Raw genomic sequence first — 24475 nt, forward strand, 5'->3', positions numbered from 1 at the left:
GATCCTGAGTGTGTGTATGAGTGTGCTTACGCTGTTTAAGTTAGTGTCAGTGGGTGTCGAGATGTTGTTATAGAGCTGTCCTACACGACCAGGAACTGACTGCACACCCACAGAGGCCTTTGGAAACATCTACAGCATCCAACATTGGACCATGCTGAAGATGATGTCTTTAAGCCGGAACCTATCTGTCAGTCTGGGCCCAATGGGAACCACAGTGAGACAGAAGGTCAGTAGAGCTCCTGACAGCAGATTCAAACAATGCCTTTCTCTAGAAACCATGTGCCTGACTGTGCTCTGCACTGTCCACCCTCTTTCCTTGCTCTACCAACAACTTCCTGACAGCAACTTCCTGAAGTTTCTAGAAACCCTTTGCAAAAGTCTCTCTACTTTTCTGAGATGCACAAGAGTATCTTCCCTAAAGCCCTCGTTGAGTGATTGTTCTATAAGGGGGAACAAGGAAAAGTGGTGATGTGTTAGTTAAATTATCTAGAAATTCTCAATTAATTAGAGTTATCTATGGTAACCTGTTTCCACCATGAATAAATAAATAAATAAAATATTGGAAATTTTTTATCTCACAATTCTGACTTTCCAGCAATTCAGACTTTTCATCTTGCAATTCTGACCTTCGTTCTCAGAACAGTTTACATCTATATATGAAAAAAAAGATATAAACTGATATAAACAAAATTGTGAGAAAAATAGTCTGACTTGTGAGATAAAAAGTCTAACAGTTATATTTATTTATTTACTGCAAGCTTCCACAGTTATGATTTCGTTTTAGTGCCACACTGAGAAAAAAAAATCTAAGATTATGAGATTGAAGTCGCAATATTTCGGGAATAAAGTCAAAATATTACGAGAATAAAGTTGAAATATTAACAAATTAAAGTCTAAATGTTTCGAAAATAAATGTAAAATGTTTTGAGAATAAAGTCGAAATATTGCGAGATTAAATTCGAAATATTAAAGTAATAAATTCTAAATGTTTCAAGAATAAAGTCAAAATATTACGAGATTAAAGTCTAAATATTTTGTGAAGAAAGTCGAAATATTACGAGAATACATTTTCACATAGCCTATTTGGAATTTTCACAAATTTGGAATTTTAATTTAACGAGTTGTTTCACATAAATACAGCGATCTGATCATATCTGACTTTATTCTCAAAGTATTTTGACTTTAATCTCGTAATCTTAGATTGTTTTTTTCTTACATAGTTATCATATATTCACGATGAAAGTTTTTCTTTACTTCAATGATGAGTATAAATCAAAATCATTGCCTGCAAAAACGAGTGTATATATATATATATATATATATATATATATATATATATATATATATATATATATATATATATATATATATATTATATATATATATATATGTATTTATTAGAAGTAGATATATTTGCATAGATTTTGCAAGTCAACTATGCTGTAGTTTTTTTAGAACCTGCTGTTCTGCTTTTTAAAAAATGGCTTGACATCTTAAACATCCCATTCGAATCTAAACTGTTAAACATGCTTAGTTAATGGCAGCAAACATCAGCAAACAGCAAAACATAAGGGAAAGACAAGCTATGCATAATTCATCTTCTAAATCCGCCGCAATTATTCCCCCAAGCAACATGCAAATATAAAATAAGAAACTGGTATTTTTGCCATTTGCAAATCTGCGATAGGTCAACCTGTGCTGAGTTGCTTATTGGCTTCTTTAGCGAAAGTGAAGCACTTGTGGGATTTGGTGGGGAGAAGTATCATGTTTATGGAAGTAGTACAGTTTTGTATAATCCCTTCTTAGACTAACCAGCACTGTTGCTGGGTGATCCATTCGTTCTGCTAGCTGATTTAACCCAAAGTGAATGGACTCTTAAAATCTTGCACACACCGAAGAACTCTGCATATGCCATTCGTTAATCCTAAAAACAGCATCCACCACAAGGACCATGCTAATCTACCTTTGATTTACTCAGTTTATGAGGTAATGAGAAGCATGGTGAAATAATTTACAACATGTATTATGTTAATCAAATGCTAAATGGGGTATGTGTTTATGCTATATTTGACATACAGTAATTAATCAAACAGTTTGAAACAAATGCTAACTTTCTCTAAAGTAAGGCCTTGTAGGAAATGTAGGAAGCCTTTTTAAATGTTGAGTCTTTGTGAGGCCGAAAGATATATCAGATTATGTGTGCGGAGTGTAATCCTCTTTATACAGCAAAGTCGGTGCCATTTATTGAATCAAAAAATCAATTCTCTGAAGAAGAAAAAAAAAAAACTTTCATTTGTAGTTATTGCTATCTGTCACATTCAACCTGTGGATATGCCTTTTCTAAGTATAGACACTGGAGCTTTAGCAACTAATTGGGCCCATAAATAGACAAAACCCCAGTGTAAATCTGGCCAGGTTGATTGTTGGTGGTACCATGTATCCAATAACGCCATGGAACTTTGAGCCAGTTTCTAATTATCTTAATGGAAGAGTTCAGCTAATCAGACTGTGAACTGAAAGAGGAGCACAGGAGTTTTATGCTGCCAGACTAAATCAAGTCCCATCCTGCATTTTTTTCCCCATTCAAATATTCCACTCAAAAAGACCTCACAATAGAGAACAATCTTGCCAACTTGAAACTGAATCATTATCTAAAATCACCTCATTTTGAGTGGATTTGACTCCCAAAGGACAAAAGAAATACACTGACAAGCTCCCATTCACTCAATTGCCTCTTGTCTGATATGATACAAACTGCTCATTCACGATTCTTGCTTCCATCCTGCAAATATTTCACACATATGCCCTAAATCAATATTATTTTCCTTCATTCTGCACCTTTACACAACTTTCACCACCATTCTTCTCTATTTGCCACTGTATCACATGGAGTTTTGTTAACAAAATTTGAATTGCGACAACATAAAAGAACAGCTGTAATTGTTTTTGTTTGTTTGTACGTTTTCATTGATTTATTGATATAAACCGTCTGAAAGAACAGGTTTGTGGAAATGAGTCAAACTTCCTATTCCCATCAGCGAATGAGCGAGAGGTGGATTAATGGGTGTTTCTCAGACAGAAGGACATATCCTTGTGAGGCTGAATATCTAGGCTACCACCTCATAAAGCTCCGTCGAATGATGTCTCAGTTTGAAGGATCTTTAGTAGGCATATCTTCGTTTTGCATCCTTCAGGCTGTTTTGAAGGATACATCAGGTACCTTCAATCACCCACGATCCTTTGCACACATTCCAATTCACAAAAAAATGAATTAGCTGAAAATCAATCGACACTGAGCTTGTTCAATTTTATTATGGTATGCAAGGCAAAAACGGATTTTTGAGGTGAAGCCATTATGTTTTGTTCGGTTGTAAATCAAACAGACTTACATAATGCTAAACTGTGAGTAATATAAATAGTGGGACATAAACAGTAGTGCATTAATAGAAAGTCAGCAAATATATAAATATTTAATGTAAAGTATTCCTCAAATAATAATTTCAATAGTATTTTCGTGCTATGACAGCGGGGGCTGAAACATTTATTACATAGCCATACACAGTTACTAGACCATCTCATGCTACCTTTTATTGCTAAAAACACTCATAACCTGGAATCCTAAGCAGGACTGGACTAGGAAAGACACATCTTCACTAGGATGTGTCCTTCTGTTTGAGAAGCACCCATTGATTAGCTCTGTTGAACTGAAAAGGCAATGAATAGGAGCTGATTCCCTTTGATGGAGTCAAATCCATCTTTTGGAATCGATTCCAAACACGTCGGAACTGAGTCTTTTTGGAAACAATTCTCAGCTCTAACAGTGTGTGTGAATGTAACGTGCATCTTAAATAAGTGGTTCCACTCTAAATGCACATCTGGTCAGCATAATTTAATGAAATATGCACCAGAAGTATTATACTTGATTTATACTTTTATTATTTATGACAGAGCTGGAAGTATATGTATAAACTGGCCTTGGGCTGTGCATGGGGATTATTCTGCGTTAACAGGGCCGGAGCTACGGTCATTTTGTGCCTTAGAAAGCCATCTAATAGGAGATATTGGTTGAGGAGAGATCAATGCGTGGTGATTTCGAACAAAGTTGAAAGTGCACTGAGGCGCAGATCGTGAGGGAAGATGATATCACATCCCTGAAGTATCTCTGTTTGTATTGGTGTGTGGGTGTGATTGTGTTTATCTGTCCTTTTTGAGATGCACAGTGTAGGAGGCTTAGACCAAAGAAGGTTATTGTTTTGTTTAACTTTTGTTCTTTTATTTATTTATTTTTATTTGAGTACTGGTTTTGCTCTTTGTTCCATGTCATTCACCTCTCTAAGAAGCTGACTGGATTTTGTTTTGCCTTGTTGAATATGAATGCATATGTACATATGTATTATATATAATTTTATTTTCATTGAAATATTTGACATATGACAATTTCATATACAAAGTGTTTGAACACTTAAATCACACTTATAAAAAAAGTTATTTGCTTAAGTTATTTATTATTAAGAGACTGAAACAAAAAAACAGATCAATGTCCGAAGGCTTTCTATGGAAACTTATTTCATTATTTAAATTTGGACATTTTTTTTTTTTTACAATTATAAAGAAAATAATAATTATGAGATGTTAATAAAACTTGTTTATATCTGATAAGAAAAAAAAAAATATTAATTTTAAGATATAAACTTGAAATTGCAAGAAGTTAGAATTGTAAGATAAAACATAATGATTATTATTTATTATTAGAATTTTGTATATTTTGTGGTGAAAATAATAATAATAAAATGAAATGTAAAAAAAAAAAAAAAATAAAAATAAAAAAAATACTGGGAGATGTAAACTCACAATTACAAGTTTATAACTTGCAATTCCAAGATATAAACTCACAATTCTTAAAAATAACCTAAGTGAGATAAAAAGTTGGAATTACCTTGTTTATATTTTTGATTCATGCTGGAAATAAGCTTATGAGCTTCCATAGCTTTCAGCTATCACACCTGTGATTTTTTTTTTTTGTTTTTTTTTTTTTTTGCTTCCCTTTGAATTTAATAAACATTTTAAAAAGGACATTTATTGTTAAAAAAAGGGGAAAAAAATCACTATATATGCAAACTTCAACATGGTGCCTGACCTTAGTTAAACTGATTTATGCTTTTATTTTGGTGCATTTTTCCCCCAGCTATTTTTAATATTGTTATATTGTATCAGAATCCTGCATGACAAATCAGTTTTCCATTTTGAATCTGAACGAATGTTCTCTCTCTGCTGTCTGGCCTCCTGACAAAAGGGGCAGGTTTCTGTGAGGCTGGATAAATAAAACCCTTACGCTGTAGCTATGCTATGGTTAAAGAGCCCTTTTCCCAAGCCCAGCACTTCACCTGCTGAAAGGAGATATGCGTTCTTATGAGTGCAGCGCCATAGTTAAAGGGATTTGAGCTGCTTTCATTAATGCTCCATCACTGAGCAGGAGAAGCTTTTAGAGCCAGCTAGGGGTTATCTTGCTGATTGAATCATTCTTTGAAGGTGGAAATGCTCAGCTAGGAGAAAAACCTGAGGAGCCATCTTTCCATGCTTCTTTCTCTTCTGCTTTCTTTACCTTGGGTTTGCTCCCCCTGTCTCTCGCACACACACCTTACTGTTTTTTAAACCAAAGATTTTATCAGTCTTGTTTTCTTGGAACTAGAGCAATAAAATAGACAAACCCTCTCTCCTGTTGTTTTAGGTTTCTATTCCAAGGTGCAGATGTATCATAGTCAGTGAACTTTATAGAACTTAGAAATAAACCCCAAATGTGGGGCCTATTTATCAAAGCAGTCTACATTTGTTATTGACTTGTAGACCCTTGCAGGTCAGGTTTTCAGAAAAGAATTGACTAATAACACAAACTAGAAAGCACATTTTAAAGCTAAAATTATAAAAATGTTTTTGAAAGATGTCTCTTATGCCGATCTAAGTGTTACATGATCCTTCGCAAATCATTTTGTTGCTCAAGAAACTTATTTTTATGTTTATAACAGTCTTGCTGCTTCATTTAGTAATGCAGTATATTTAAAATAGGTTTTTATTGGAAATATATTATTATTATTATTATTATTATTTTCTTTGCATGGCTAAATAATAATAAAAATGGCTTTTAGTGTCCTTTTTCCTGTTGCTTTGTATTTTTTTTTAATGGAACCCACTGAATGTTTTTCTAAATGATTGAGCAATTAATATTGTTAATGAATAACACTGTCTTTTTAATATATTAACTCTTTAGGGGTTGTTGTTGTTGTTTTTCTTGAACTTAACATTTGAGATGTTTTTCATATAAAACACTAATTGCAGAGACAATCCCCTAGGTGCACCTTGGGGTTAAGTGCTTTGCCTGTGGGCACAATGGTAATATTGTGTAATAAGAGTGGGATTGTTTTCTCATTGACGCTCGCATTTCCTTGGACACCTGGGATTGCACCTACAGCTCTTGTGTTTGCAGTACAGGTCCTTAACCAAAACTGCCTATTTCTACTGCATTATCCTTTGCATTATCAATGTTTGTGTAATTAAAATACACTTTGCTGGAGCTGTGGCACAGACATCAAAGCTAGGTCATTGCCTTTTCAGTTCTGATGTGCTTTTCGTAGTATATATATATATATATATATATATATATATATATATGAACAAAGTGGATCTGTTTACACTGAAGTGACCACAAGAACCGTGCAAGAAAGAGTTGCTGAGGGAATATGATGGTATATGAATCATTTGTCACCGTGAGATTTACCTGTCATTTTAAACTGCAGAAGTTCCACTCTCCCATTTAATCCAGTGTGTGGAAAGGTCTCATAACCCCAGAGATTATACCGCAGACTTTAACACTTTTGTGGCCATTGGATTAACCTACCTGAGTCCATAAAGTCATTGTTAAGGTTGATCCAGGACTCTTTGCTCTTACGCAGACTCTCCTCCATGGCTTTGATGTCTGCGAAGGGGCAGTTACAATCAGGGAACTTTGCCGAGCAGCGGCACCAGCAGTCATTGTTGCGGCACAGCAGCTCGCCCTCTGAATTACACGCCACGTAACTGAGGGCCGCCTCCACAAAACGATTCTGCAGGAACTCAGGAAGCACATCCTGTAGACCTGTGCGTGTGGGAAGAGAGAGAAAAATCTGTTTACTGAAATTTGACTCCAAGACCAGATAAGAGATTTTCTAAGCTACATAGAATTGTTTTTCTTCTGCTGGGTTGGTAAACAAGTTCAGAATGATGTTTAAATGTTCTGAAGTTTCATATGTTTGGCCAGCATCTCAAATCACTGATAAGGCTGGCATTCCTGTATGGATGCTTGAAAAAAATCAATTCCTGAGTCATATGACACCAATATGAACCCACACATTATCTGTCCTCTGGCTATCCTCTCCTCTCTCCGTACTCCTTCTGTCTCTACCCACTTAACTCTCTAAAGTAATATGTTTTCTATTTTAAGTCTCCATTTAGAACAATACCGTAATGCAGTGGCATGAGATGGAGCTTTGAAATGGCAAGAGAAAGTGGCCTTTTTGCATGTTAAAATGACATTTTCCAGTTCCATTCAATATTTTTCACTTTACCTCACACTATCAACAAGCCTCCTTCTCCTGTTTCACTCTCTCTCTCTATCTATTTTTACCAGCTATGAATCTGTAGATATAGATATACAGAAGATGTATATTATTTATGTAGTTTTATTTATTACAGCTAACTTTTGTTGAACTGTCATTAATAGTAACCTAATTGTAATAAGTGATTTTTGGACCATTAGCCGGCAGGTCTACTTCAGGAGTCATGAGGGTCAAAGGTACACGGGGGTGCATCTTTATTTTAAGCAATCTAATAACAGATTCCCTCACAGATCACCATTTCAAAGTTCAACTTGCAGTGTAATTTCAAGTGCATTTTAATTAAGACTTGACTTTAAGGCGAAACTGATGTCTAGACTGGTTGTGAACATTATACTGTATGCGGGCATTGTCACATTCAGTTTATTATATATCTCTCAAATATTTACAAAACCTCTTCAAAACAGTGCTGCAATCAAGACAGATTACTATGATTTCACAGCCCTGATTTGGCTCAGTTATACAGGCCAGGCTGACTTGGGGAACAGACAGCATTTAAAGTGGGTCAGAGAGGCAGGCAGCCTGACTGCTCTAACAGCATCAGTGATGGGAGTCCTATTTGGGACGGTGAGGTATGCTATGTCAGCACAGTAATGGGGTAATGGGATGTATAAAGACCAACAATCTCCGTGGCAAGGTCATTCGGCCGTAAACCTCTGTCATGGACTGCAGGCACACTGCAGACAGGGAATCAATACGGCTGTTGTGGAATTCTCCTGACTGATTAGATATTTTGATAGCAGGCAATGGAAGAATTGACATTTGCCCGTGAAACAAATTATTGATTATTTGAGCAATAGGAAAAAAGCGGTAACAAGATGGAACAGTTGTAAATGGGGTGAAAATGTTTTATTGTTTGTTACACTTGCCAATGGCAGGTGAATTTACCAGAATAACAGTCCTATTTTGTAATTTCATAATTTAGCATTTGCCATTAAAAAATAAATATTGATGTCATATCCACCTTGTTTTTGAAAGAAGACTCTACTGCTCACTAAGGCAGCATTTATTTGATAAAAATACAATAAAAACAGTAATATTGTAAATTAGTATTACAATTTAAAATAGCTGTTTTACATTTTAATATAAACATATGATGTATTTATGTGATGGTAAAGCTTAATTTTCAGCAGCCATTACTCCAGTCTTCAGTGTCACATGATGCTGCTAATGTTATTTTAATATGCAGATAGAGTGCTTAAGAAACATTTCTATCATCTTACATCAAAACTATTTTTTTAATGATAATGTGTGCAATTTCTAATAAAGCTACCAACTAACCTTTATAATAGCATGTATAAAGTGTTAATTTTTTAGATGTGATCTCCTAAGGCCTCCCCATCAATACTCACCTATGAATTACTAATGAAAGCATTCAGTGCTAAATGCATGAATTCATCAGTCATTCTACCAAGTAAAAGATTCAGTGGGTGTTGAACACCTGCTAATTATATTATCTGAGAAAACGCTCTTCGCAGCTTTACCAGGTCTGACATCCTTCAAGAAAGAATCAATGCCTTTTGCCTCAATATACAGCCTTTTTGAATTCCCTTCCCAGTGTGAATATTTATGATGTGTTCCCCTGTATTTATTCATCGGATTGTGAAAAAACAAGAGACGTAATTAGATGCAGTCTTCGTCTTAAGCTCTGGCTTCTGCTGGGTAGAGAGCCAACAGTGTGGGGAGTCTCACAAAAGAGACTGACTTGGATGGCTTTCACACCGGAGACAGCTAAATAGCTGCTCTTGTGCCCCCTCCTCCACAGACTTTCTCTTTTTAAACCGAATGAGAGGAATGTGAAATTTTCCTGTGGATTATGTCAGTCCTCTATGGTATTGATGGCTTTATTTTCTAATTTTAAAGGGGCTACATTCTGTGCTCTAAAAGGGCATGGCACTATGATTGAAAATATCCAGGGAAGCCCAAATAAGAGAAAGAAAGAGAGCTGATGCAAACATACACAAATGTAGGCCAAATCCCTCTCTCTCCAACTGTCCCCCCCTACATTTCCTTCCCCAATTACTCAGCAAAAGATAAGCTGTGGTGCAGAACCCTGTGGCTAGCTCATTAAAGTAGTTACACGAATCTGGGCAGCAGGGAACTTGCTTCAGGAGATGGCAGTATTAAGTGGGGTGACAATTTAAATGTCAATGTCGAGAAGGCAGTGGAAATTGGCACAGGCCACATGTATAATTAGCAGCGGCTAGAGGCTTTAAACCTCCCCTTTTGCTCCTTTCAGTCCTGTTATTTTCTCTCTTCTTTTTGTTGCTCCGACCACCTCTGACTTGTGGTGACACTGCTGTCACAAAAGTGTGAGGCAAATTAATTGCAAGTCTAAATGCCTGTCTTCTGATGACTCTTCACTTGCTTGTTGAAAGTGTGTAGACAGTATGAGTATTAGCAAGTGATTTGTTTCTACTAACAGGTCTGCTATAGTCAGAATTTTGGCTTGGTCCTTATTGGAAATAATTCTGGCCAAGAACCGCCCACAGGGAGTTTTACTGACATGTAAATATGCCAATTAGGGTTTGAGGTACTGTAACATTTAACAGCAAGGAACATTTGCTAATGTTAGCAAACTACATGAACTAACAAAGAAACATAATTTGAAAGCATTTATTAATCTTATTTAATATGAACAATTAAAAAAAAATACATTATTAAAAGTTGTATCTTTTAATAGACCTGAGCTAACACAAACTAACAATGAACAACTGTATTTTATAAAACTAATGTTAAATATAATAATAAATACTGTAATGATACTGTAATTAATGTATTAATTAATGGGGAATGCTTGTAAATTGTCACCTGGTTTGTATTTATGTATCATGTTTTTTTAAATAAATTTCCAATTAAATTTATTTTCAGTTTATTCTGAATTAGGATCCAGTATAGCATCAATCATACATTTACTGATACTGTATATGCCTGCAGTCATTTTTTGTTTTGTTTGTTGTACTGCCAGTTTAAGACTTGAAACTGCCTCAGTCTATAGGTATATCTGCTCATTCTTAAAACAACAACAACAAAAACCCTTCTCACTGTACATCACCAGTGCAGTTGTTACAAGTAAGACCTAACAAAGGTGCAGTGTTGTTCTTCTGAAGACCACATCAGCTGTCATACCTTTCAGGTGGATTTTATTTTCTGGGCTGTGCACTAAGACGGAGCTGACGGAATCCAGGCTGTCGTAGTTACTGCATCCAAGAGGCCCCGTTCTGGTCTCCGTTACCTAGGAAACAAGGAGATATTTTAATGCCTTATCATCGTTGAAATCATGCACCTGTTTGTTCCTCTTCAGAAGCGGTGGAGTGCTGAGCATATGCCGTTGTCTAAAACAAAGCAGAGCGTCTGTGCAATAAGCCAGAGTCAATATCTAAATGTCACCAAAGCCCATTTCAGCATGTCAGAGCTGTCCAAAAATGCTCACTTTGCAGAGCGCCGCAGAAATAGTAAATTGACTCCAGTGTTAGGTCCCAATGCATTATTAATTTCAAATCTAGAGAGCAGTGAGCCATGTGCAGTGGTGCAGTTTTGTTAACAGACCCTAGTGTTAAATATAAAGAGACTTTTATGATTCTAAAATAATGTGTGTCTGACCTGGCATTTCAATTGCAACTTGGGATACTGGGCTGATGTTCCATTACTTTTTTTTATTTATTTATTATTATTATTATTATTATTATTATTATTATTATTATTATTATTATTATTATTATATCTTTTTTTTTTTTGCATGGCTGTATTTGTAAAATTAGTGTGTCTTGACTAATCAATAATCAATTAATTAATGGGATGACACACTTGTAGATTGGTGGATAAATACATTAACGTTTGACTTGATAATGTTTGATTTATCGAATGAGTTTGAGTAGGGTAATTTAAACTCACTAATCACTTCAAAGTGTGTGTTTTATTCAGTTTGTTGAAAAGAGCCTGTTCAAAAGAACAACTCATTCACAAACCTGACTGCTCACAAAAGCAGTAAATGTTGTAAATAGTCACAACAACATATTCTTTGTTTCAAATGGCGTGGAAAAAGGTGCTTGCTATTACCTTATTAAAGGTTAAATTACAATTTGATGCCCTTCACAAATTTTAGCAAAGCTTACTGAATTGTGTCCAATAAAAAACATGAAGCTAATGAAAATGTTTGTGAGTGTAACAGAATATTATACCATAACCTAAGCTATTTCATACTGAAAGTACTACAAACACTTTATCATTGTTTTATGTGTACTATAGACTCTGTATAACTAGATGTCTTTTGTCAATAAAAAACAAGATTTAGTTGGTAATTCATTGGTAGTGCACTCTAATAGTGCAGAATTAATTCTGTTTAAAAGGTAAGTTAGCTATGAATTCCATAACTATGTGTTCTGAATATGTCCTTAATGGATAACAATTCTAAAAATGCGGTCAAACTAAAAGCATGTATTTCTTGCATTCACAAAATGGTCTGTTTAAAGCCTGTAAATGCTCTGAAATATCTTCATATTTTACCAGTACAAATAAGGTTCTTTTGTAAAAGTTTTGTCCCATCGCTTGTGCAAGCTTGGTGCCGCCTTTGTTTTGACACTAGTTGTCACAAAATGTGTGATTTTACACATCATTGTCAGGTCTTTGTCTCAAAATGAAATGCTGTAGCTAATCCAACACTAATCCAAATGCAAAGGATTTGGAACCATGTCCTCATAACGCCATAATCATTAGTTTGGATATGTCATTTCAAGGTTTTTTCTTTTTTTTCTCAAATGAGTAACTTCTATTTATCTTTTTTTAATTTTTTTGTTTTGTCAATCTCTCTCTATTGAATTTTACATATTCTTCTGTAGATGTTATGATGAATAATTATTTTTGGGTTTCTGATATGTTGCCAGGCTGTTTATATATGCAGCGTTGAAGACAGTAGCACACTGCATTTTAGTAACTTGCCCAACACTCTCATTGATTAATGACAGCATGTTTTCTTTCCACATTAACTCTCTTTCTTATGTCACTATTCATGATCACGTGAATTTAAACATATCAATATCTTTAAATTGCCCTAATTCTGCTATTTTTAAGGTTCCTAATATTGTTTTGGGAGTCTCCTACAATAGGTTGACATGCATGTAGGGTCAAAAAACGCTTTCGTTTTCTCAATATTTGCATTTAATTTTATCAAATTTTCCAACGATTCTCCAATGTTTCATCCAGTGCCATTCTAAAATTCAGTCTCTCATAACCCTCCTTTCCGTGAGCCTACTCTACTCTGATTGGTCAGATACCCGAGTCTGTTGTGATTGGTCTAATGAGCACAGCGCATGTCGGAACGATACGCCCATTTCCATAGTTCTGTATTTTGAACATCAATAGAAAAAATATACATCTATTATTTATCAAACTTACATGAATATGTAAAGGAATTAACGTAATTTTTTTTCTCTCTTTTTTTGTCTCCCTTTCAAATGGTTCATTATTGATAATGTGCCTGTTGCTCCCCTCTTTCCCTGTTTGTTTGTTGGTTTGGATGGATGGATATTGTTTTGTTAACAATAATTTTAAACATTTTGTGAATCCTGCATGGAACTTCCAGAGATTTCAGTAGCAGTAGTCTGTAAAATGACGGGAAAACAAAACAAAAAAAAAGATTGGGGTTGGACTGCTGTGGTACAGTAAAAAAAAAAAAAAAAAAAAAAAAATTATTTAATGTGCATTTTCGGCATCTTTGCAGATCGTTAACCTTCACATACATCTACGAAATGAAATGAAAGGCAATATTCAAAATGGCATAATAGGGGCACTCTAAAAAATCTTTATAATGTAAACTAACATTTGAAACATGGAGAGTCATCAATATTTATCGTAATACATACACATATATGCACGCTTTTATAATTCATTTATGAACTACTGTCGCACATATGCCCTCCTCCGAACCCCGTCCCACTGCAGTATCTCATTAGATCATTTGTCATTTATGATTGCTTACTGCAGCTCAATTGCTCTCATCCTAATAGGACTCCATGCTGTTTTACTGTTTATGCATAAAACCAGACAGTCATCAATAGAAAAGTCTTCACGAAACCTGCATTCTTCATGAAGAAATCATTCCAATGATTTTTCTGAAGCATGAACAGCTCCTGTTGTTGCAGTGATTGCAGTTTTCATATACTTAGACTATCATATACATAGGGAGAGAACTATGGTATACACAGTGTCTTGTCTGTATGTAGGATACACAGTATGAATGAATAAACAAGTACAGCTAGCAATTCTATGCTAAACCATATACATAGGGAGAGAACTATGGTATACACAGTGTCTTGTCTGTATGTAGGATACACAGTATGAATGAATAAACAAGTACAGCTAGCAATTCTATGCTAAACCTAACCAAATCTCAAACCAAGCCTACCTGTCACCCTGCTGTTTTTCCTCCCCTACTGTGTTTTATCAGCAGCGCTTAATATTGACACCTATTCAAGGAATTATATCATACCTGACAAAATAACCGGATAACACTAAAAAACCCACATTTTCCACCCTGCCTCCTCAGAGAGTGTCATGTTTAGTTGTTGTTATATTTACTGGAGCTGTGTTTCCACTGCGTCCTGTGCATGCTTTTCTTAAGGGCTTAACAAAGGAAATGAATGCCTGCGGTACAGTTCTTTCCTCTACTTTTCTGTAATGTCTCGCATCATCCACAGGCCTTGAAAACTCCCACAGACCACAGAATGCAGCCCATTCTTTGTCAATTGAGATGCTAGAGGACCGCGTATCAAGTTGTCTCATTTGTCAAAATTGCCTCTGCCTCCGCTGTGGAAGGCACAGTTGGCTAAAGACTGCAGATGCGCTCTGAAAGCAGTTTAAGAGTTCATGACATGTGACAGGATTTTAAGTGCCGATTCTGAGCTTCATTGATTTTGACAGCTGATGTTGATTATACGGCACAGTCAGGTCGCTTGACCAGTGCCAGCTATCTCGAGGAGGCTCTTGACATAAATGGTGCAGGGTTCTGAGCTCCCATCCTTAAATACTGGTGCTCATTTACAGTCTGCGCTCAGCCAGAAAAAATATATAGGATTCACTCTTACAAAAAAGTACAGTAGCAGTCAATACCATGTTAGTTTTATCATGATTAAAACTGTACTGTATATGATTGTTTAATTATGTATGCTGTAATTATCACTATAATTGGGTACCACTGCATTTATATGGCACTCCAAATTAATCTTGTAAAATCAATCCAACAACTGACATCAACTATATGTTTTAGATTTTCACTAAAAAGAAGTGAAGAAGACTGTTTAATAATTGTAGTAAATGGTCACACTGTCTATTTTTGCTTCATTAAGAATTGGCAGTAAGAGTCAATTGTTTGTTAATAATAGTAATAGTAATAATATTAAGAGAGACAAAAAATCTCATAAAAGTTATTTGTTTGGTAATTGTAGTGAACTGGCTGTGTTGTATGTTTTCTATTTACTTTAAAAAAAAAATGATATAAAGAAACCGTTCATGAGAATTGTTTGTTTGGCAATCAAAGTAAATCGGTCACAATGTATGTTTTTGATTAACTAATGAGAACTTGCTCACAAGAGTCATTTGTTTGGTAATGGTGGGCACATTGCATGTTTTAATTCAATATTAAAAAATTACTCATAATAGTCAATCGTATAGAAATCATTGTAGATTGATTTATGCATTTAAAAAAAAAAAAAAAAAAAGATTCTTGCTCATAAGAGACATTTGTTCTGGAATCCGATTGGTTGCACTGTGCATAACACATTATTATAATTATAATTTTTGTTTTGTTTACATTGGTCTCTACATTTATTTAAAGCTGTAGATTTAGTGTTCACCATTGTGGTATTGCTGAATAGTTGTACAAGGAACACTGTCAGAGTATTTTAGTTCCTTCTGCATTGGTGGAAGAACACACACGTTAGAAAGATTGACAGAACCAAGTGTGACTCGTTTCTTCTGTGTTATGTCATAGTCTCTGTGATTTTCACTCAAATACCCTTTGGACAAGTGAGACATCCTTACATGTTCAAAGAAGTGTCACCTTTAATGACATGTACCCAGTTTTTTAACATGGTCTTTACAATTATATGCTTCTCATGTACTCTGCCATTGCTTTGGCTGTAACTCTGAGATCTGTGTCCTACACAGAGGTGACTGTTAATAGTATGTCATTATGACAAATGGATATATTACAGAGAGGGGCGAGAGTCCTTCATGTCAAGTTGTAGATCTGATCTGAATATGGTAAACTTTATGAAATGGTGATGTTGAATCTCCAAGGCAGTGTACATGTTACCGTTAAGCCAACAGAGTCTTGTTGATCCGTGAAGACCAGCTAATTTCAAGACTGTTTGTTCTTGCAAAATCTGATGACCGCTAAACCTGCCTTGGGATCTCAGGCTATTTTTGGTTTTAAGTGGTGTCTGATTGCATGAAGGCAAAGTGATGTCCCCCAGAAGCTGCTTCCTGGTGTGCTTCAGCGCTTCGTTTCTGAGTAGAGGGTGTAATTGATCGTCCCTTATGGCATTATTGATGAGCCCGCTATAACCCACTTCTGCTGTAGTGCCCAATTCATCAGGCTGATTTGCACACAGGGTGTAGGAAGAAAGCAGTCAAAGGTGGGCCCTATAGCCCCGCAATGTCTAATTAGCTCCCTCCTGACAAACACACCTGGCAGGACAGACCGCTCTTTAAAACGATGCGAGAGGGCTTTCTGAAAGCACTTCAGAGGTGTACACCAAAATAATTTCATTTCATATGATTTGACGAGGTCTGTCTGTCACAAACTGCCCTTTGTAGTTGCCATGGACACTTTTCTCAAGCAGGATATTTTATAACATGTTTACAAAATGGTACATCTATGCTAATTTGCATAACGTGATGTATTTTGTAATCCCGATCCGAAGAGCTTCACATCAAGTGTGTATTTGCTGCATATAAATGCAGATGCCTCTCTATGTCCATGGTCAAATTGAAATGAAATCGTACGTTTTAAATTGAACTTCTCCATTGATATTGTGTAGGAAAAGCTCAGGCTAATGAAAAGCACATCGCAGCCCAAAGAGAAAGTCATTATCTTCCAACAGAGCCACGGTTCCAGTTCCTATGCCATTTTGCTTTCATTTCACACACTTTTTTTTTAGGCTGAAACTTTTTTCACAGGAATGAGTGCAGTTTGTAGAAAGTTTGGCTTTGACAGTGTTTGACAGAGCTTATAAATGGCATACTTCCTTTTGACTAGCCAGTATTGGTGCGATCACATAGTGCATCAGAAATATTGCATAATCAGCTTTTGTGACATTGATTATTGTGCTTTGGATTGATTGATTGATTGAAGAAATTTATGTGATTAGCTTACGATGTGAAGCAGTCTTTAAATAGTATAAAAAAAGGTTGTACATGAATATAAAATGTATCATCATCTTTTAGCAAGTGGGAAATATGGTTTGAGAGAGTTAGAGAAAAAAACTCCTACCCAAAATAAATATTTCTTAAATAAAACTGTAATTGTATGCAAGCTGGTGCATATCTTGATTTAAAAGTCAATGATATTTGTCTCGGTTCAGCAGCATGATTTTATGCAGAGCTCCCTCTGAAGGAATCATGATGTTGCAGTAAGCAGCATTTCTACTCCCACTCAGCAGCTGTGAGTTAGACCGAGAGCCACTTGACACATCATGTAAATGGCATTGCGACCTTAATCGCTGAAGATTTACCATGGCAACAATCAAACATCTCAAATGCCTAGAACAGTAAGTGTACGTACAAATCACATTGAGAAACAGTAATCAGCGTGGATAGAGAAAATAAACAGATATCTGGAAAACTTAAAAAAAGAAACAGATTTATATATCAAAGTAAAATCAAATGAAAGATCCAACGTGCTTTCAGTGCCACCAACTGAACATTTTAGCAAGAAGAAACAACATATCATTTTGCAGAATTGTGTCCACAAACACACTTTTTTTTCTCAAATGAGTCTAGGTTGGATCAAACAGGAAGAAGCTGTGTCATCTGTTACCTTAATAGCAGATGTAGCGATCTGCAGGTGGTGGAGTCTTCGCAGGGTGCTCTCTCTATCTGTGAAGTATGACGCCGCCAACTGGTGCAAGATTTCCAGGGAGACCACGGAGCTATTCCCATTGCCCTCTGACTTTTTGCTCAGCTTCTGTTTGTCCAAGAAGATCGTGAGTGACTCCTCTCCTTAGGAAGGAAGCAAAGAACAAAACCATGAGATAAAAGATATAAAGTCATCACATTCCGAAGACAATGTTCAGCAAAATGACAGTGAGTTTATTCTGAAGATCTTTAGTTTTTTTTTTTAATAGTAAATGCTATCTTCGATCAGAGTATAAGCCTGAAATTCGGATAAATATTCTTGTCTGGGTTAAGGAGCATCTTCTGTACTCGTAAGTGTGGAGCCTGAATGGTGTTGTTCGTTTCAGTCTGATTAGTATGCATGCAACAGCACGGTTCCCCCATTTCCTTTGCTTTGAGTCGTTAATTACCAGCGTTCATTGTAGCTTTACCACTTCATTCGTCTCCCTGTCTTGGAAGTTCTGCAGTTTCACTTTATACATCCACCAATAAATGACATCATAATTAGTGTTGGTAACATGCAACATTCTGCTAGAGACACATTGAAAGGTTTGAATCCACCACTGGGACGGGCTGCCATACTTATTATGTGGGTGCCAGAGAGGGAAAAGGATGTGAGACTCAGTGTATGGATCGTAATATAGCTATGCATTTTTATTTTCTATTTTTATTTTGTTGGTAATTCTGGAAACTTTTTCTGAAGCCTATAATGCACAGAATTCTTAATATGTTATCATGACTTTTAGTATATCTCAATATGTTCATATAAATTGCGGATATTATATTACATAAAAAGTCATGATTATACATTTAAAGAGTAAAATGCATTAAAACACGATTTAAGACACAATATGCAATACTGTGTTTTAAGATTCTTTAAATGTGCAACTTTTACATAGGCATTATAATACATTAATTCATTATATTACTGTGCTCACAATTTTTATGGAAATGAAAATATAATGAAGTACAACATTTCTTATAAGACAATTAAATGAATTGTATATTGGGGGTTGATGAAATATTTTGAACCAAAAATAGATGATCCATTAACCTGTATTAGTGAAACTATATATAAACTACATAAAAGTTTTACAGAATATGTTACCAAAGTCTCTTCACCATTAGCATAGATATCATTAAATTCTGACTTACCTCCCAATGTGGCTGATACCAAGAAATGAGTGCCATATTTCTTGATCAGATTTTCATGAATCTGCTGAAGGCTCGGCCTTCTTCCCAGAAGCCTGAGGTTGCGTAAAAACTCGGGCGCCAAAGGCAGTGGGGCTTTGAAGAAGTCTCTTTTCTCTGTCACCAAGCTGTTCACTTTCCAGTGACTAAACTCCCTGCGAGACAAAACAAAAACAGTTCAGTGCTTTAATGCAATAGTGGATTTTAGTACCATTACAGTGGGTATAGAAAAGTGGACAGGTGTTGAAAATTAGCACAACACTTTAAACAATGCATCTGGTCTATCCAATGTTACTGCTATGTCCATATTAAATAATTTAAATAAATAAATAAATAAAGTCATAGTTTTTTTTTACCCATCTGTAATTATTCAGTGCAACTTATAACATCCAAGTGAAATATATAACACCAACATGTCCAAAAAATAAAAAAATAAAAAAAAAATAAAAAAATAAATAAATAAACAGAATCAATGAGTTTGAAAAAGGATTACCCCCTTGTCAGTATTTTGTTGAACCACTTTTTCTTTAATTACCATATTTAGTCTGTTGGGATCTGTCTGTTTCTACTAACTTTGCACATCTAGACTTTGCAATATTTGCCCACTCTTCTTTGCAGAACTGCTCAAGTTCAGTTAAATTTGATGGTGAGGGTTTGTGGACTGCAGTCTTCAAATGATTCCATAGGTTTTCAATGGGCTTTAAGTCTGGGCTCTGACTGGGCCATGCAATGACATTCACCCTTTTCTCCTCTAACCACTGTGTGGTCAGTTTTGCTCTGTGCTTTGGGTCATTGTCATGTTGGAGGGTAAACCTTCTTCCCCTCAAAAAACTTTTTGGCAGACCACAGCAGATTTTCCAAGAATTTTATGATATTTCGCCCCATCCATTTTCACTTCTGTCACGACAAGTGCTCCAGTCCCTGCCGCAGAGAAACACCCCATAACAGGGTATTACCACTTCCATGCTTTACTGTAGGAATTTGTTATTGGAATAGTGAGCTTTATTGGATTATTGTCAGACATATTGTTTTGTGTTGAGGTTAAATAATTCAGTTGCACAACTAAGGATTGAAATGCTCCAGGAAAGAACTTTTCATGTTGAGCCAATCAAAATGACCACAGCTGATCACAGTTGAAAGTCAAATGGCTTAGTCTTCCACTGAGAAGGTGATTAGCTACAACTCATTTTAGGAGAGGGGTGATCTTTTCTCCTACTCTTTTTTTCTTCTTCTGATTTGATGGTGATATCTTTCTCTTGGATGTTATAAGTTGTACTGAGTAAAGACAGATGGATAAAGCATGCGTAAGGCACAAGAGCAAAAGAAAATGCTGATAGCAGAAAATAAGGCTAAGCATGCGTAAATTTAGCATGGTGCTGAATATTGATGCATGTCATCGTAATGCGGGTGAATGCGATTCTGGTCCATAAACACAACAGAGTTTACATGATGCAACTTTTGACAGCATTTCTAACTCTGACATCATTTCTGCACATACATCTTTCAAAATACTCTCTGTATCTTCTGAATATGCGTTGCATAAAACCAATAACAATCCCAATGTTTTCCTGGGGTTACAGTACGTGTATGTTCATAGAACAAAGCTTGTGCTTCTGTGAAGATGCTACCCAAAGGAATCGCCTACTGGGCTTAATATGGTTCGTGAGAATCTCTAAGAGTTAATTAACGAAAGCAGTTGCTGTCCGACCATAAGCTAATGGTGATAGATGATCTTAATTAAAGGGCTTTAGCACCAGATGATAGCACCTGGAACTCTGCTGTGGAGTGGGACACCATCACCCAAAATGCTCAACTTTTTAATACTCCCTTACTAGGGGGCCACCGCACCTGGGTATCGACTTAACTTCTTGTATTTGTTGTCTCTGTCATACCTGCCAGCCAATTGTAAGCGGCAACTTTAATCTTTTCAGCTGGTTTCTGCATCGAGTTTTAACTTGCATGCTGCATCTGTGCAGCACACACACACACACACACACACACACACACACACACACACACATGCACGAAAGAGAAAACTGCTGATCTGCAACACCTCGCTCTGCTGGATTGAAACTGGGTCTTCTGGCCCGTTTGTATTAGCCTGCCAATCAAGCAGAGGACGGCGGGTTCGCTCTATGAAAATAGATCTTCACCTCTCAAACTTTTCACTCATTAAAACAGACATACACCTTCATCCGATGCATATAATGAATGCTCTGTCCTCTGCTCAATGGTGGACTGAATATCAAAGTCATTGCTACTACTTTAGAATTCCTTGTGGATGGTGGTTAGTGCTATGCAGAGTTTGTTGAATGAAGGAGGGGAAATTTGAATAGCAATTAGTGTCTCTTTCTTTTCCCCTGTGAACCTGTGCTGGCGGTGCATTCTGCAGCCGTGTTTGTGCTCAGCACAGTAATAGGTGCTTCACAACCCTCCTTAGCTAATTTGAGACAGTTAAACATTTCTTCCAGGAGAACTTTAAATTATTTTCTAGAACAAAATACACATCACTTGTCAAGTAGCCATTAGTGTGATGTTTTAAAATCATTTTTATCCCTTTTTGTTATAAATTGATCTTAATGGGATGAAGTATTGTGTTGTGCACCAATGGCTTATTTTTATTATTTATTTTATTTATTAATTTTTTCCAGAGTCAAGTGGCAGATGCTCTGATTTACACTGAAATTAGCTTGAATCTTGATTACTCACCAGGAGCCATCGTGCTAAATGCTCTAATTCAATTTTTCTAGTTTGGTGCCTTTAGGTTCCGAACAGATCTTGAGTAACCAATTTTGTTTTGGTGCATTGGTGGCAAAATCATATGAATTAGTATGAAAATGAATGATTGTTAAAAAACTAAGCATGACGATCCACCTCTAAACCCTCAGTGAGGCATAAACAGATCATATGAAAATGAATGAATGAGTTGACAAAATTAAAACACCAAAATGTAAAATAGTTTGAATTGCCATGAAATTATGTTGGATGGTTCACTCTAAAATGGAAATTGTCATAACTTTTGCTTATCTTCATGTTGTTCCAAAACTTTTTCCAGATGTTTTCCTTGTGGATTGTGGAGTTTATCCTGATAATATCCTCATGATTGTTTTCCAGTTGATAAAAGTGGGGGAAAAGCATCATTTGACATAGCTCATGAGGCTCATGCTTTATATTCCAACTTGTGTCAAGTTGTACAATTGCTTTTTGTGAGGAACAGACTGACATTTTAGTTGTTACTCACTGATAGTTCTTCAGTGGGATCAGATGATTGATTCAGTTTTCAAATAACTGATTAGTTAATGATTATGAACAAGCCAGTGTCAAGATTTTCAGTGAATAACAACTTAAATCGCCTGTTACTCACACAAAGCTATCTAATGACCGCAGAAGACTGTAGTGGGATATACTGTAGAGCAGTATGGATCACTTTTATTATAGTCTTCGAAATAAAAGAAATGTATAGCCATAATCCTCATTCACTTTCATTTTGTGGAAGGGTTGCCCGGATATTACACTAAAGATTCATCTTTTTCTCCATGGAACAAAGAAAGTCATATTGGTTTAAAACAACATTGGTGAGTCAGTGACATAATTAGTATTTCTCGGTTAATTTATTTCTGAAAAGATTCCAAAGGGTGTTTTTGCAGCAGTGCAGCAGAAGAACCATTTTTGTGTTCCTCACAGAATATTTCAGTGATTTGTAAGGCTGTATCCCTTTAAGATGTGTGTACTTCTTTGCCTGCAGTGGCCGGACATTCAATTCCATGGACATCATGTTCACTCTAATGACCTTCAAACTTTACCTCAGTATGAAATCAGATCAGAACTGACATGAATGTGATTGGAGTGACAGACTATCAGGCTCTCAGAGCTTCTGAGAAATATTTGTTCCCGGTGCATCTGGACTTTTGTATTTATAAAATAAAACAGGAACTTCTTGTCAACTAAAGTACTGTAAGTATGATATATTACCTCCCTTCTCAACTGCAGACACTGAGACATTTACTGAACCCTTTACAGAAATGTCCAGTCTTCCACTCTTGTTCACTTCAAATTGCATTGCTGCTGTTTTTTTTTTTCTTCTTGTAAAATGTTTTGTCAGGTCATCTAAAATATGTTTCTTGTTTTATAATCTCAATTAACCAGTTTTATTTAAATCAGAAATATTATTTAATAATATGAATTAATCAATCTGGCTACAACTAGATTACACACACAAGTGAAAGTAATTTAGGGTCAGGTAAGTTTTCACTTTTTCAGTGTTCTGTGGAATGTGGAACCAATTTGAGGATAATTATAATTATAGCTCACAGAAATAATGTCAACTAATATACAGTCTATTTTAGAATATTGTCTTAAAGTAGGCTACAATAGGTATGCATTTATACTTGGTGATAGATTTATTGACATAAAACAAATCAGAAACAGGATTTACACAAGTATATCCAAAGCCTGTCTCAATTATTTTTGTCTTCCGAAAATAAACCTGAAATGAAAAGATGCCACGTTTTCAACAGATGGTGATTGAGTCACTCTGAACAGTTTGTTCACCTATTCAGCCAAAAGCTTAAAATGTCACAATCTGTCTGAATGTCCCATTCTGTCTTTGCTCTCTCTTTTTTATATTTCTCTTTATACCCCTCTGTTTCATGCAAAACTTGAAAGGCTCCTGCTTAGTGAACTAAAACATTGGCACATGCTGATTCTTATTTATTTTTTTCATCAAGAAAATAAGCTTAGGAGACCATCCCACCAGGGGCTGCATTGTATTGTGAAAGCAGCTTTAACTATAGATTTTTAAAGAAGGATTAGTTGCCAAAGTTAAGCAAATAAGAAATGACAAAATCATGCTTTCAGCAAAAAACAGAACTACACAAAGCAAAAACTAAATGAAACTGCTCAGCAAAAAACTTTGCACTGGCAAACATCAACATAAAGAGTGAAATTTGACTCGATCTATGGAAGATCAGACAATGCTTATCAAATGCTTATGAAATATCCTTTGGTGAGTGATTGAAGTGGTAAATTGCATCAAGTCAACAGAACACAAAAGCGATTCTTTTCAAGCCCCTGTATGGCTTCCCCCCTTATAATTCCACACAAGGATCTCTGAGTTTTCCATCCATTTGGCTTATTAATTCTACATTGTGGACCAGTGTCACCTGCATAACATAATGTGTTTCCCATGAAAACATTAAAATTACATTTTGTTTATAGCTTACACAGGTCTTTGTGTTTGATTTCTTTTGCAGATACTCGTTGTCTTTGGAAACCAACTGCTACCAGGTTACTAAATCTCTACGGAGCGGCTCCCTGCTGGTCGTCACTGTCGTCACCTTGTGCAGCACCAATGGTATGATGGTCTACAGATAATAGCACCAATGGGAGCTACTACATCATCCCCAGGCTCCACATACTGTAGGATAGTGTGCCATGGTTCTTCCATAATTATAAATATTTCTTGTATTATTCCAGACTCCATATCTTTTTGAAGGTTCATTTAATTTTTGTTTCCTTCTTAAAAA

At 35.8% G+C, this 24475-nt stretch overlaps 1 protein-coding gene across 1 annotated transcript in view; it reads right to left on the minus strand.

The window, feature by feature from the left end:
• Positions 1-6731: 6731 nt before the first annotated feature.
• The window catches only part of LOC113098691 (BMP/retinoic acid-inducible neural-specific protein 3-like), a 47856-nt gene continuing 30112 nt past the window's right edge, over positions 6732-24475 (minus strand). Inside the window, exons 3-6 of the mRNA XM_026263721.1 lie at positions 18915-19105; positions 17683-17864; positions 10776-10881; positions 6732-7129 (exon numbers count right to left, since the gene is read on the minus strand). Coding sequence (XP_026119506.1) covers positions 6861-7129; positions 10776-10881; positions 17683-17864; positions 18915-19105 — 748 coding nt within the window. The 3' untranslated portion in view covers positions 6732-6860. The remainder of the gene's footprint in view (positions 7130-10775; positions 10882-17682; positions 17865-18914; positions 19106-24475) is intronic.

This window comes from Carassius auratus, unplaced genomic scaffold (assembly GCF_003368295.1).
Source record: "Carassius auratus strain Wakin unplaced genomic scaffold, ASM336829v1 scaf_tig00216614, whole genome shotgun sequence".
Classification (NCBI taxonomy): Eukaryota; Metazoa; Chordata; class Actinopteri; order Cypriniformes; family Cyprinidae; genus Carassius; species Carassius auratus.